This window comes from Glandiceps talaboti, chromosome 8 (genome assembly GCF_964340395.1).
Source record: "Glandiceps talaboti chromosome 8, keGlaTala1.1, whole genome shotgun sequence".
NCBI lineage: Eukaryota > Metazoa > Hemichordata > Enteropneusta > Spengelidae > Glandiceps > Glandiceps talaboti.
Window position 1 is genome coordinate 18,061,241 of NC_135556.1, and position 14,165 is coordinate 18,075,405.

Consider the following 14,165-nt stretch of genomic DNA (forward strand, 5'->3'; position numbering starts at 1 on the left):
AATGCAGCTAAAGATGACTTTCTGAGAGTATTGCATGCCATACCGTGGGACTCTCCACAATGCCTAATGAAGGGGATCACAGTTGGAACAGAAAAAACACACAAGCAAACATCCACAATGTGCGAGCATGAGTAATCACAATCTTCTTACACACTTCTATTTTAGGTGGTATTCTCGTGAACAGAACTACATCAGATTCTACTTCCTTTCTCTTTCACCGATTTGTATTACCTGAAACGCGATCTTTTCAGTTTGGGGCTTGAAGCTAGTGAACTGTACACATCAATCACTTGCTTTGAAATAGAGGTTACACCTTAGTCACTATCTTGTGAGTCGGCGATACTGGTCTTTGGACACTATTATTCAATGCTTGCAAGCACCTAGAGGCACAGATGAAGAAAAAGAAAAAGAATCCACACACAAAAATCCAACACACTTTTCTTGTTAGAAGAAAATAAAGCAAAAAACTGATCCAATCACAATGAGATTTGACAAACATCAACAGTTTTTCAGACATTCATGAACAGTGCTCTTCTATAGATTACACACTTTGCCAGTCACAACAAAATATGAACTACAGAGGTCATGCTTACGATACCAGCCAACTGTCCACACAGTAGCAAGAAGTCTAGACTTGATTCAGTGCTTCCATGGTCTTGATTATAGGCCATACCATACCACATATATCTCCACATACATACATACATACATACATACATACATACATACATACGTACGCACGTACGCACGTACGTACGTACGCACGCACGCACGCACGCACACACACACATATACATACATACATACATACATACATACATACATACATACACACACACACATACATACATACATGCATACATACATACACACACACACATACATACATACATACATACATACATACATACATACATACATACATACATACATACATACATACATACATACATAATAAGTGATTTGTTTATCGACTTTTCTTACTCTCAATTGTCATACATTGAGCTAAAGTATATTTCACCTAAATGTCTACACCAATTTTAAAACTTACCATGAAGTTGCAAAAAGTGTATAAGACTCGCGCAGTACGTTAATTGGCAAACAGTGTTTTAATATGTGCATAAAATCTCGTATCCCCTAGCAATATGGAAAATTGTGTTTTTTTGAAATCTGAATGTCATTGGGCATTTAGATTAAATTCGAATGGCCAACTTTGAAAATACTGCTGAAAACAGACAATTATCAATACAATCTACCCGCCAGAATAGAACTACACATTGGGCAATTACTGAGTTTTCTGGAGGGTAGAACACGTTCAAAGCGAATGCAGAACTTGAATTCGTTGGTATCTAGAAGGCGTAGGTACTAGGTAGGTTTAGTTGTTGGTATGCTTGATTCGTTTTTCACAAAGATACTTGAATGGTGATCTGTGATCAATAATGTCCACCGTTACCCCCAAATCTACCGACACCACATTGTATATAATCACCAATATGTCTATCATATCGTTTTATAATGTTGTATAACAGGTTTGTGAATATTTCATTGAATTTTTTTTTAAAACAACAAACATTTGGTAACTACATAGGTTCTGTTCGCTGTGGCAAATGTCAATCCCATCTACCCAGCCCCCACCCACCCAGCACCTACCGTAAATGACCAAACCTTCAACGATCTCTGTGCGCAAGTCATTATTTTCACACACAAAAAATTGCGCCCCCATCTATAGTCTGAGTGTGGTGTAGTGGTGACGATATGTAAACGTAACTAGTACATTCCTATAGAGTTTAATACGAATCAAAATAACTGTAAGGCATTGCTATCTTTCGGTGTAACATTTCAATTAAATAACTATTACGTAGATTTTAAATGTTCACCTGTTAATGACAGTATTCGGATTTTTAAAATAAACCCTCTAGACTAAAAGGGTAATAGTCAAGCTTAGAAAGCCTGCTGTGGTGAAACTTTAATTATACGTTCGCCTACAGTTTATGACGTTGTTGATAAGCTTGGGAATTTTTAACCTTGAGCCATACGCACTTTCTGTTACATCCTACGTACTGGCAGATCGATCTAGTCCCTTGTCAGTTATTTTGATTTTGCAATAATATTAGGTCTGATTGTTACCAAGAGAGGTGACAGTCTTATCTGGGCTCAATGACCCGATAAGTTTGCTCTATACCTTAGTATGTGTATAGAGCAGTATTGGCCATTCTTGATTACGTTGTCAATTTCTTCTCGTCTCTTGTCCATTATTGTGACGTTGCAGTTACATTAGGTCGATCGTTATCAAGGGAAGTGACAGTCGTGCTCTATGACCCGATAAGTTTGTGTTATACCTTAGAGCAGTGTTGGCCATCATGCTTTGAATAAGTTGCCAGTTTCTTATTTTCCCTTGTCACTGAGTTATTTTGTTGTTGCAGTAACATTAGGTTGATAGTTACTAAGGGAGTTGGCTGTCTGTTTCCATGGCTCGATAAGTTTGCGTTATACCTTGTCTGTGGTTATACCTTAGAGCAATGTTAGTCACTCTTTGAATACATACCTTTGCAATGAATCGTCATGGTACTGTAGATAGTAGGATTTATGTTTTTTTAGAAATCTAGTTTTTGTGATTATTGATGCTGTTGTTGTGCGTTTACGTGGACGTGAACATGTGGCTGGTAATTTCATAATGTTATTGCGTCCTCTATGGTGGCTCTTTTAATAAAGTGTTGTGTGTGTGGCAGTGATGAGTGTACATGTATGAACAGTGTTCTGTAAGGTACGTCGTGATGGGGCGCCCTCACACATAGGTCAACCCGTTTCATCGATAGAGCAGGCCGGTGAGGGCGGAATGACACGACGTATCTGCAGTACATTCTATGATAAAGCCAACCAATATTGGGATCTGTTAGTAGTAACACTACGAAAACAACTTAATCTCCTACAAAGCCATGAAACACGATATTATCACGTCCTGTGTCATAAACTGTTCGCAAAAGCTGGGATCCCAGATAACAGGAACGTTATTGTCTACATAAAGTCAGAAGCTAAATAAATACATAAATGTAAACAAATGGGTTCTTATAATTTACTTGTCTAGATACGTAACTATACGTCAGCCAATTCTACGTCATAGCAACCACCATATCCAAGTCGGTATTTATTTTCTCCACCACAGTCCCACTTGACTCTCACCCAACCACCTTCATCGGGTAACTCGGTCACCGTACCTTTCTTCCCCGGTCCTCCATCCTACACAATTGAAAAATAAACTCTCCATGAAACTTGCATCTATTGACATTACGTTATTTGCACGTTTCCAGTTTGAAATACATTGTATTTTAACCTCTCGTGCATGAATAGAAAAAAGTCGCGCTGCTTGGATGCGATAAAGTGCTTTCGAGAAATCACACAAAGAGCTAGTCTGAGATTTAATTTCGAAACCGAAACCAAAACTGATCCGTATCATAAAGACTGCATGTACACCTACCTCATATAAAAGTAAATAGAAGCTCAGAATTTCTTACAAGGGTGTGTGTAGGCCTGACTCTAAAGTTGACCTCAGAGGTATTTCTTTATGTACAGAGTCCCAATCGCAATGAATACGTACCTGACACTCCCATATCCAGTCTGTTGAACGCTCAACTCTATCACCCCTCCGTACATTAGCTTTTAGTTCTTCGCCTCCCAATTGCTATAACATAAATAAAAGAGCTAGTAGTGAATAATACTTTGCATATATAGTTTGGCTTTGGCAATTTTAATAAACTTTAAGTGGCACAAGCTCCGTTTGTAGATAGGTGACAATATTTATTAGAAACGTAACATTAATTAAAATGTAAACGTGCAGCGCGATATACATTTTTGTAAATAGTCATTTTTTTTAAATGTCAATCGTCCTGCACGATTACATTTTTTGTCTGCTTTATAGACATTTTTTTTATTTCAATCGTGTCAAAATGCCACTAAAATGAGAAAAATGCGACACAAAGTTCAAAAAATGTTAAATCATTGACATCTGCCCATGGATGACTTTTCACACATTACCCACTGGATTCACATGCCCACTAGCCATTACCAAAAGTATCTGTATCAATGTCCTGTTTTCCCTCCCCACCCCACCTATTCCTCATTGCCCTTCCAATCATTTATCATTGAATCGATATATTGTCTTCTCCCCTTATCCATACAGTGTCCACTGAAACATTTGCTGTTTTCCACCCCACTGTCCAAATAACCTCCAACTGAAAAATCATGTACGAACAGCTGCAGCTTTTTACACTGTAACCCCATCCTCGTTTATCTCCTATTATCTAGTATTGGTTTACCTAACTATATGTCCTGAACCGAATCAAAATGCACCTATCGACGTGACAAAATTTTGTTTCAATTGACCTTGGTGGCACGAATGACCCATCATGGTATAAAACAAATTTGTATAGCCTGCAGTGAATTGCATTTCAAAAACTAAAATACTAAAAAAAATTAAATGGATTCAAATATTTGTGAAAGAAAATGTAAATGAACACCAAGGGCTTTAGCTAGTAGAGAAGGTATTCATTGTAGTTTATATAATATTACGATTCGGTGCCTAGACTGTAAGATACGTCATGTTGTTCAGCCATATCAGGATTCTGAGTGCTGGCTGTCGTGGCATGAATGCCGTATCTTACAGACTAATACAGTGCCTTGTATCATTTGACTTCATTGGGGCCAAATTTATCACTTCGAATAAACAGGCGTTCAGAAAAATATCCCTAAAATATAGCCCATAATATAAGAGTTCTGCCAGTGACTTCTGGTTATTAGGCATGTTTCAGTAAATAGTAAGACACGGGTATTCATTATAAACCAAAAATACCGAAAGTCCACACAAATTCCAAACCATATCCTTTTCATGAAGGTGCCGAAGTAAGCGTGCGTTTTCTCGTCAAAATGTGAAAAATGGTAGATTTTAAACAGCCTTTCAGTGAGTGCGGTAAATGATATACATCTAAATCAAACTCAAAGTTAATACTGTGAGTAATAGTCGAGTTGATTTTCCATCATATAAAACAGAAAAAGTATGAGGAATCGTAATAAAAACGTCCATCATACCCTGAATGACAGTCCCAATTGAATAATTTCTCCAAGTCCCATCCCCACTTGAAACAATTATGCGAACGTCATTTTGCTGTCAAAATCATCATTAAGACGTTAGTTTAGGTGCAAATGAGTCCAGCAAGCACCATTATTATGTACAATTTCTCGCCACTTCACTGATTTAAGGATAATTCGAACCCCACAAATTTTGTGTATACATGAAAACAGACACTTTGGAAGAGAACTATCGAACGTTTCATCTCACTCTGCAAGTGTCCTACTAATTGTGAGTGTTTGGCGGATTCAAACTAGTATAACATGAAACGATCAATGAGATAGTAATAGAAAATATAGGAAGATACAGCTAAAATGGTGTAGGCTTGGTGTTTCACTCATGGGATGTTGTGTTTTTGACACAAAGATAGACATATTTCAAATCTACACTAACAATAACAATAACAGAGACATAATAATCACAGCAGGATCCTTTGCCCTATCACATTGAACACTGATAAGCATTGCTATTCTTTTACAAATTGCAGTAAAAGCAGGCTTCTAATGAAAACATTACACATGGACTTGATGATTTTAATGGCTTCAATTGTTTATTTCCTCACTGATAATCAACATTTCAACTTGACTACGCTTACATCTCCGGTGTGCATGGCACCTAGGTAATTGTTTCTTTTGTATTATTAGAATTTGTCTTAAATGTCATGATACATGAGTGAAACACCAAGCCTGCATCATTTTAGCTATAAATACCCAGTAGACACGACCAACGTTGGCCTTCGAAGGCACCAGGGGTAGGTTTTGAGTCGGTACAAACGTAGTCATTCCCTGCGTCCCTACTGGTTCAAGTTCCGCCCGTTGAACATTCGTCAGTTTCTTCGTCAAGGTGTTCTTCGATGTCAATACTTCTACTACGTTGCCATATCGCATCACTTTCCTCGAATAGTCACAGGCGTTCCGTGCACCTTCCACGTCATTTTCAATCTTTGATTTGTAATTGGCTATGTGTTGTTGTTTCAGCAAGAATCTCTCCTCCACCTGCATTATGAGATTGTCAGCATGCACGTACACCTGTGCGGCAAATAGGTCGATGAGGTTTTGGGCTTGTGTGTCGATGTCTTCCTTAGCTTTCTGAGCGTGTTTTGCTAACGATATTTCAGTTTCTTTAGCTTTTTCGAGCAGACTTTCATACGCATTTAGTTTATTTTCTGCTGGTCGCAAAACATGTACAATCTTGGCCCTGGATTTCCTGGCCAATTCGTTCGCCGCTGTGACACAGTGACCCTCGTGGTCGGTGACAGAACACAGCATACATAGGGGAATTTCACATTTTTCACAAAACAACTTTAGAATTTCTTGTTTGTGTTTCTTACAGGAGGTTGGTGATCGGGATCTCGTTTCCAAGATGCTTTCGATGTTTTCTAGATGAGAGCCAGATATGACATTATGGTGTTGGGTCAACTCGTTTCGAGGATGGTGTGTGCTACATGAATCGCATAGGAAAACGCGACAGTCTGTACAAAAACTGCATGACCCCGACAGTTGGCCGTCACAGCGCGAGCAGACGACATTCGAGCTGTATCTTATATCACGGACGTTGAACACTTCGCACAAACCAACAACGAAAAGATCTGCTGGTAAACCATCAACTCCAAGGCGTGTTTCGGCACGACAGCTTGGACACCGAAGGGCAGAACGCATAGAACGGTTTTTCTCAATATAATTGGTAAGGCAGTCTTTACAGAATGTGTGTAAGCATGGCAATGCTTTTGGATTCTTAAATCTGTCCATGCATATGGCACAGCGTAGGAATTCGTCGTCAATACGATCCAGCAAGTTTGCCGCCATACTTCCAGGATGAACTGTGTACAAAACCTGAAGTGATTCAAAAATGTGGTTCGATAACATTGCGCACTTTACTTAGACCCCTAGAAAATGCAGGGCGTGCATTTCAAGGTTAATATTTGACGACCGGATAGTTGTAGCCAATAAAATGCTGTGGAATGTCAACACTTATTAGTTGACAGGTGGGTCTGTTAAATTCGATCATAAATTCGACCCTTCCCATTGGCAGCTTGCACATGAATGACGGCGACAAGTAGTCATTACAACCAGAGAAAAAACACCTTGTATCACAAATATCTCGTCGGAAATAGTATCATTGCGATTCAAATTGTATTTTTTTTAAATTGAAACCGGACATCCCTTCTCATTGCCGATTACCACTGAAAATGCATGCAGGCAACACACCACAGACAGAGAGACAGAGAGACAGACAGACAGACAGACAGACAGACAGACAGACAGACAGACAGACAGACAGACAGACAGACAGACAGACAGGCAGGCAGGCAGGCAGGCAGGCAGGCAGGCACGCACACACACACACACATACACACATGCATACATACATACACACACACACATACATACATACATACATACATACATACATACATACATACATACATACAAAATACAGTAGTATACACATGTAACAACATGCACAGAGACAAAATTTATAAATTAAAATAAACCATATCAGGTGATTAATCACTGGTCTAGAACCCCACCAGATAACACCCAGCGTGGTCCGGTGGGCAGACAATACATAGATGGAACAGTACGCGGTCTTTGGGAACTTTGGATTCCATGCTTTGGATCAACCACTCATGAATAAAGCGTCTTCTTGAATATGTAATGTATCAAACGGGGGTGTCACTCCCATATCAATCCCGGTACTCAAATATTTCTAAAAGCCCCCCCCCCCCCCTCCACCAAAAAAAAATAACCAAATTTCTTCATTTTGGGTTTTATTTTCTTAGAAAAATTTGATATATATTACATCATAATCTTCATTTTTTGGATATTTCTCTCAAAATTTACACTTTACAAGTGAAAATTCTGCAAAACAATAATTATTACCTAAGGTATTTGAAAAGTTGCACAATGTCAAAAAAGGGTGTTAACAAGTCCATGGAGTCAGCGAAGAGGAATACCGGTATTTTATTAATATAATTAACAAGTCAAATACAGATTTCATCAAAATGATATTCTCATAAAATCAAATGGTATTGATAGACAGATAAAAACCAGAGTTTCATCTCACCACTGAAATTTACATTGTAGTGCGCATGCCCGCGGTAATGTATAAGTGAGGTCACGACCCGATCCATGAGTTATAGATTTGAAGCATTGTAAAGTTTTGTTATTTTACAAGGTAGTTTACTTCGGAAAACGCGTGTGGTGGAATTTATATGGTCGTAACCCTACTCACAACAGCCCCGGCCCCCCTCTTATGGATGAGCATCATAAATCTCCATCTAGACTAGACGGTGCACAGGGGCGTGTATTATTGCTTAGATTTCCGTTTTTCTTAGGAAAATATCATACGAATCTTGCTGCTACAAATGTATCGATCTATAGTACTACGTATACTATAAATATGAATCAGTGTTGGATTGGGATGTCTTTATACACTTAAGTGTATCAAGACATTCCATGAGTACTGATCAATTGTTTATAGTGTACTGTACGAGTGGTGCCGAGCTTTCCAAATTCAGGTTTGGACATGTTAGCTTTAACATGTAATGTTACTGATATACGATCAACAATAGTGGGTTTTTTTTTAGTTTGGCTGTTTTTATGCATCAGGTGTTTAAATGCTTTCATGATTGTTACCATCAAGACACAAACTAAGCGATCCGTTATGCTGTTGGTTGTCTGTTTGATTTAGACTATCTTTGCTAAAAATTTGATATCGACATTTTACACACATTATGCACGGTAGCATCGGTGAGAATGCTCAGTATCCACCATCATTAACAAACACTTTTGCAGATACACATGCGCAGAAGGAATGGATAAGTAGAAAGTATATTTCCATATCAACAGAACTTTACACAAACAAACAAACAAACAAACAAACAAACAAACAAACAAACAAACAAACACTGTGGAAAGAAAAAGACGAAAATATGTGTACCACAACCATTTTATTCGAAGAGTAACTTTTTAACTTGGCTGAGACGGAATTAGTTTCAGCCATTATGCTCAGTAATCGAGGGTAAAGCAGTTCCATAGGTTATCGCGAGGTTAAAATGTCCTAAAAAGCTTGACCTAGTTTCTTGCATTTAGATAGTTACAAATACCTTGCATACGTATTAGTAACCAGGGTTTTATTCTACACATAAGAAAAACATGAGATTGGTTACAGCTGTCATAAAAGTTATATGCACACGTCATAAAAGTTGTATGCTAGTGCACACTGCTCTAACGTGGCCAACCACGCGCAGTGTACGTACAGTAAAAATTCTATCCTTTTGGATTCTGTTGATTTAGAAACTATATTGATAACGTTTTCACAACAAAGATAACGTTTCACTTTCACTTTCACTTTGAAATTTTGTGTAGTTCCCGTCTGCAATATCAGGAGAAATTATACATTAACGAAATTTGTGAACGTGTGCAAAAATTACCAGAGTTCTAGAAATAATGCAAACTGTTAAAACTGTTCTGTGTCATCCACAGCAAAGGTATTCAGTGATGTGTCTTTTTTTTCTTTCCTACGAATGTGATAGTTGTCGTTCTGTATATCAATTTAGTTTGTGGTTTTCCGATTATTTTTTGCCAAATCGAATCGAATCAAATCAAATCAATGTTGACTGGTCCAGGTAAGTAACTATACATCAGCCAATTCTACGTCATAGCAACCACCACACCCAAGTCGGTATTTATTTTCTCCACCACAGTCCCACTTGACTCTCACCCAACTTCCTTCATCGGGTAACTCTGTTACCGTACCTTTCTTCCCTGGTCCTCCGTCCTACACAATTGCAAAATAAAAAATGTGAGTCAGCCTGGGTGAAAAAGACACCAAACCAATTTACACTGAAAATCACGTGACATGAAACAAAACGGAGCCTGGCTCAACAAAAATCTTACTATCAGTGCTACATTTTATAGTCTGGCTAAACACAAATCTTACATCCAGTGCTATACATGTATTTTATATAGTCTGGCTAAACATAAATCTTACAATCAGTGCTATATTTTATCGTCTCGTGCTTCAAAACCAAGCTTTCGCTCAGTGGTGTAACAACCCCCCCCCCCAACATTACCTAATAGTATATTTAAAACACATGCATGGCTAACCAGATGTATAGTGGATTGATATTGACATTCTTGCAAGCCTGAGTTATTATTTCTACCACTACATTTTCGTTAAGAACGTTGCCGTAAAACGGGCCGTGGTTTGCGACGATGAATATTGACGGTACTAGTCACATACCTGCTCTTCCCATATCCAGTCGTTTGATCGCTCCACTTTATCATACTTCTGTACGGAATTATGTAGGTCTTCCCCTCCCATCAGCTGCAGAAAAATAGAAACACCACGCAGTCATTTTTGTGTCCTCGTGGGCGTGTTGCATGACCCTGTCACCCCCTTTTCTGGTTAATTAATGATTTTGATTAGTCCAAATGGTTCTCATTTTGTTTCTGTTACTTTAACATATTCCGGGAACGGTAACCTATTATATAACATATATCTGTGTTCACTTTATGGTGGAATAAGGTTCACTGTAATTTCTAGTCGTTTCAAATCAACACAATGTTATCCAACTCAAGTGCGAGAAACCGTGCAATATAAAATGGGGCATGACAGAAATGGTCTAATTTTCTTACCCAGAAGACCCTGCCAACGTCTGACTCCTGAAGCATCACAGGTTGGTTTCGTGTTGGTGCGAACATCATCATTCCTTTCGTCCCCACTGGTTCAAGTTTTGCCCGGTGAACATCGGTCAGTTTCTTCGTCAGGGTGTTCTTCGATGTCAATACTTCTACTACGTTGCCATATCGCATCACTTTCCTCGAATAGTCACAGGCGTTCCGTGCACCTTCCACATCATTTTCAATCTTCAATTTGTACTTGTCGATGTGTTGTTGTTTCAGCGAGAATCTCTCATCTACCTGTATTTTCAGATTTTCGGCGTGCATGTGCACCTGTTCGGCAAACGAGTCGATGAGTCTCTTGGCCTGTGCGTCTATGCATTCCTTGGCTTTTGGGCGGGCACTTTCTAGGTTGGTTTTGGTTTGCTTAGCCTTGTCGAGGAGATCGTGGTATGCGGATACTTTATTTTCGGCCTGTTCCAAGGTACGCACGATATTGGCTCTAACTTTCGTGGCTGCCTCTTCAACCGCAGTGACCGCATGGCCTTTGTGGTCAGTTACAGAGCACAGCATACACAGTGGGATTTCACATACTTCGCAATACAACTTCAAAGTCTCTTGGGCGTGCTTCTTACAGGTGGTTGGAAAACGAGATCGCTTTTCCAACAGACGGTCTACACTTTCCATTTCGGAAAACGGCATGACACGATGGTCTTTGGTTAGCTTGATGCGAGTATGTTGCGCACCGCAAGGAGAACATAGGAAGTCACTGCAGTGTGTACAGAAACTGCACGATCCAGTCAGGGCGCCGTTACAGTCCGCGCAGACGATATCAGTCCCACCTCTACGATCACGGACGTCGAATATTTCGCATAAGCTGGTAACAAAGAAATTGCCTTGCAAACTTGCGACCCCGTTTTCTCCAATGCGTACCTCCTCTCTGCAGTTTGGGCACGGAAGAACACCTCGCATGCTAACTTCTTCGTTTTTGTTGATGTAACTGCCAAGGCATCCTTCGCAGAAGGTATGAAGACATGGCAGGGTCTTCGGACTTTTAAATCTACCCATGCATATCGCACAACTCAAAAATTCATCATCTATATGATCGAGTAGATTGGCCGCCATCTTTAGCACCTAGCAAATGGATGCAATAAACAACTAGCACTGTGTAGAACTATATAACGACAGCTGTGGTACTTATCTTTATATGTACAAGGGCCATGCACCGGGGGTGCAACATCTATGATACATTAACATCCAAAGTTCATATAATTTACTATACATTGTGATTGTAGACAAATACATGATAGTTACATATTTGAACAAAGCAATGCTATTCATACTTTAGATGATCTCTTGTAAGAAATATAGAGAAATATCCATTTTCTTAGCAAGTAACATCAAATAAAGCATTATCCGTCTCGCGGAAGATCTCACGAGATCCCACGAGACGCCATAGCAATCACGTTCGGGTGGTCAAGCTGGTGTCAAACGCTTAGCAACACCATCGTTCTCAACGTAATCGTACGTACAGTACAGTATGTATGGTAGATCAAGGGAAGTAAACTTTTAAAGTATGGTTGTAAAAACGATGTGCGTATGTAAAAGTCGTCGGCAGGGGTTTCATAACTAGCCGTCAGACGGTGATTTTTTGGCCGTCTGGGCGTAGATGAAGAGCGGTTGAAATTGACAGTGTTACCTTTGAAATCAGTTTCAATACGAACTTGAAAATATTACATTTTGACTGTACGATTTAAATTTTCTCAGAAAATTGAAATAAAAATGTACGTTTTTATTGCCTTAGAGTAGTAATTTATGTAAATGAATTTGACATTGTAAGGGATATCAGATGTGATTTCGAGATGTTTGCTTTTTTTGTAAAATTTGATAAGCTGTTTTGGATCAATAACTTGAATAAGCAACGTTTTACGTGCAGGGATTCTTCGTTGATGAGTACTCATGAAATACCCTTTAAAATTAATTTACTTTTTAAACATGATATTTCTACAGGACATAGAGGGAAAACTACATGCCGAACTAAAAACAAAGTTACTCGAGGATTCAACATGGCTGTATTGAATGTTCCCATGATGCTTTGTTCTGTAAATTTTTTCAATTGTTCAAACGCACTTTGAACGTTCCTAAAAATCTTTAAAAAATTCTTAGAGCTGTTTCTTGCCTATCTAGTATTGCAGGAAGTCCAATTTATCTCATTTGTATGCTAATTTTGAGTGATAAGATCTCCAAAATTTTGCTTTGAAGGCGTGTTTTTAAGATTCAGCACCACTAAATTACCTAGCAAAATTGCCCTATTCCTCGCTTTCACACCAAATACCTACAGAACGACTTTCCAGCGACATTGCATGAAATTAGCATGAACAACCTGCGTGAAATATCGCCAAATAAACAATGAGGGCGTCCTTGCAACTCCGTGTAGTAGTACTTGTTTCAATACACATTCCTTTGACTCTTGAGCAAATGCTGACGTTTTAAGGCTCGGAAATTGACAACACATATTAGCTGCAAATTCCCCCATGTATTGCACCTTCCATTAAAGGAGAACTTACCAATACACGTTTAAAATTGTGGGTTCTGGAGAATCATCTACATAAATCTCACACAATAGCCAAGAAATACCATATTGAAACATTTCTTTTCATCTCTATCATTCTTGCAGTAGTCCAGTTTTGCCCCATGGTACCAGCAGACATGCATATGCAGTAGATTACTGTATATTCATAACTATCTGAAGGTAATAAGCACTTAGGAGTGACAATCCAGTCTGTCCATCCATCCTGAATGTATGCATGTACCAATGCACACATGCAGCTCAGCTTGAAAATTATATAAATCATTGACATCCAATTTTATTATAGGGGTTCTGCTCTTTATTTCTTTGAGACAAGTACTATTTACAGCATGAATAAAGCCAACCAACCTGTACAAATACTAAACCTTAGTCAAAGAACTGTACAGCTTGAAAAAAGTTACAATTTTAACTACTGGTATACTAATTCAATCATGCAGGGGAAAAAACAACAGCTACAGTTCTGTTAACTTCTTAATTTGAATGACATGATCTATAAAGAAATTGATAAACTTGAAACTACCTCCTTATAAACTAGATATGCTAGGAGTACAACCCCTATCTGCTGGTAGAATACAATACTCTCCTGGCATGGTTTCACAGGAAATGACGTTTTATTTGGTTGAAAATAAGGCTTGTGACCCCCTGTTGTGTTGTATGTTACCTCTTCTTTTCAAATCTACTGATGTCAGTGAGATTTCATAGATATAAATATCTATTCTCATTTCCATTTTACAAGTGAGTGAGAAAAGACCCAAACACTTTGGGTATATGAACTGATGTTGCATTTTGCGGTCTTGTAAAACTGTACCTGTGGTATTTTCACAAC

At 38.7% G+C, this 14,165-nt stretch overlaps 2 protein-coding genes across 2 annotated transcripts; both read right to left on the reverse strand.

Annotated features, from left to right (window-relative positions):
* Positions 1-3,093: 3,093 nt before the first annotated feature.
* Positions 3,094-6,927, reverse strand: LOC144439286 (E3 ubiquitin-protein ligase TRIM56-like). Its single transcript, XM_078128564.1, has 3 exons — positions 5,833-6,927; positions 3,596-3,679; positions 3,094-3,237 (listed from the first exon to the last, which is right to left on the reverse strand). The coding sequence occupies exons 1-3, from the start codon at positions 6,925-6,927 to the stop codon at positions 3,094-3,096; spliced, it is 1,323 nt and encodes a 440-aa protein (XP_077984690.1).
* Positions 6,928-9,760: 2,833 nt separating this feature from the next.
* LOC144439287 (E3 ubiquitin-protein ligase TRIM56-like) lies at positions 9,761-11,874 on the reverse strand. Its single transcript, XM_078128565.1, has 3 exons — positions 10,765-11,874; positions 10,370-10,453; positions 9,761-9,904 (listed from the first exon to the last, which is right to left on the reverse strand). The coding sequence occupies exons 1-3, from the start codon at positions 11,872-11,874 to the stop codon at positions 9,761-9,763; spliced, it is 1,338 nt and encodes a 445-aa protein (XP_077984691.1).
* Between the last annotated feature and the right edge of the window lie 2,291 nt (positions 11,875-14,165).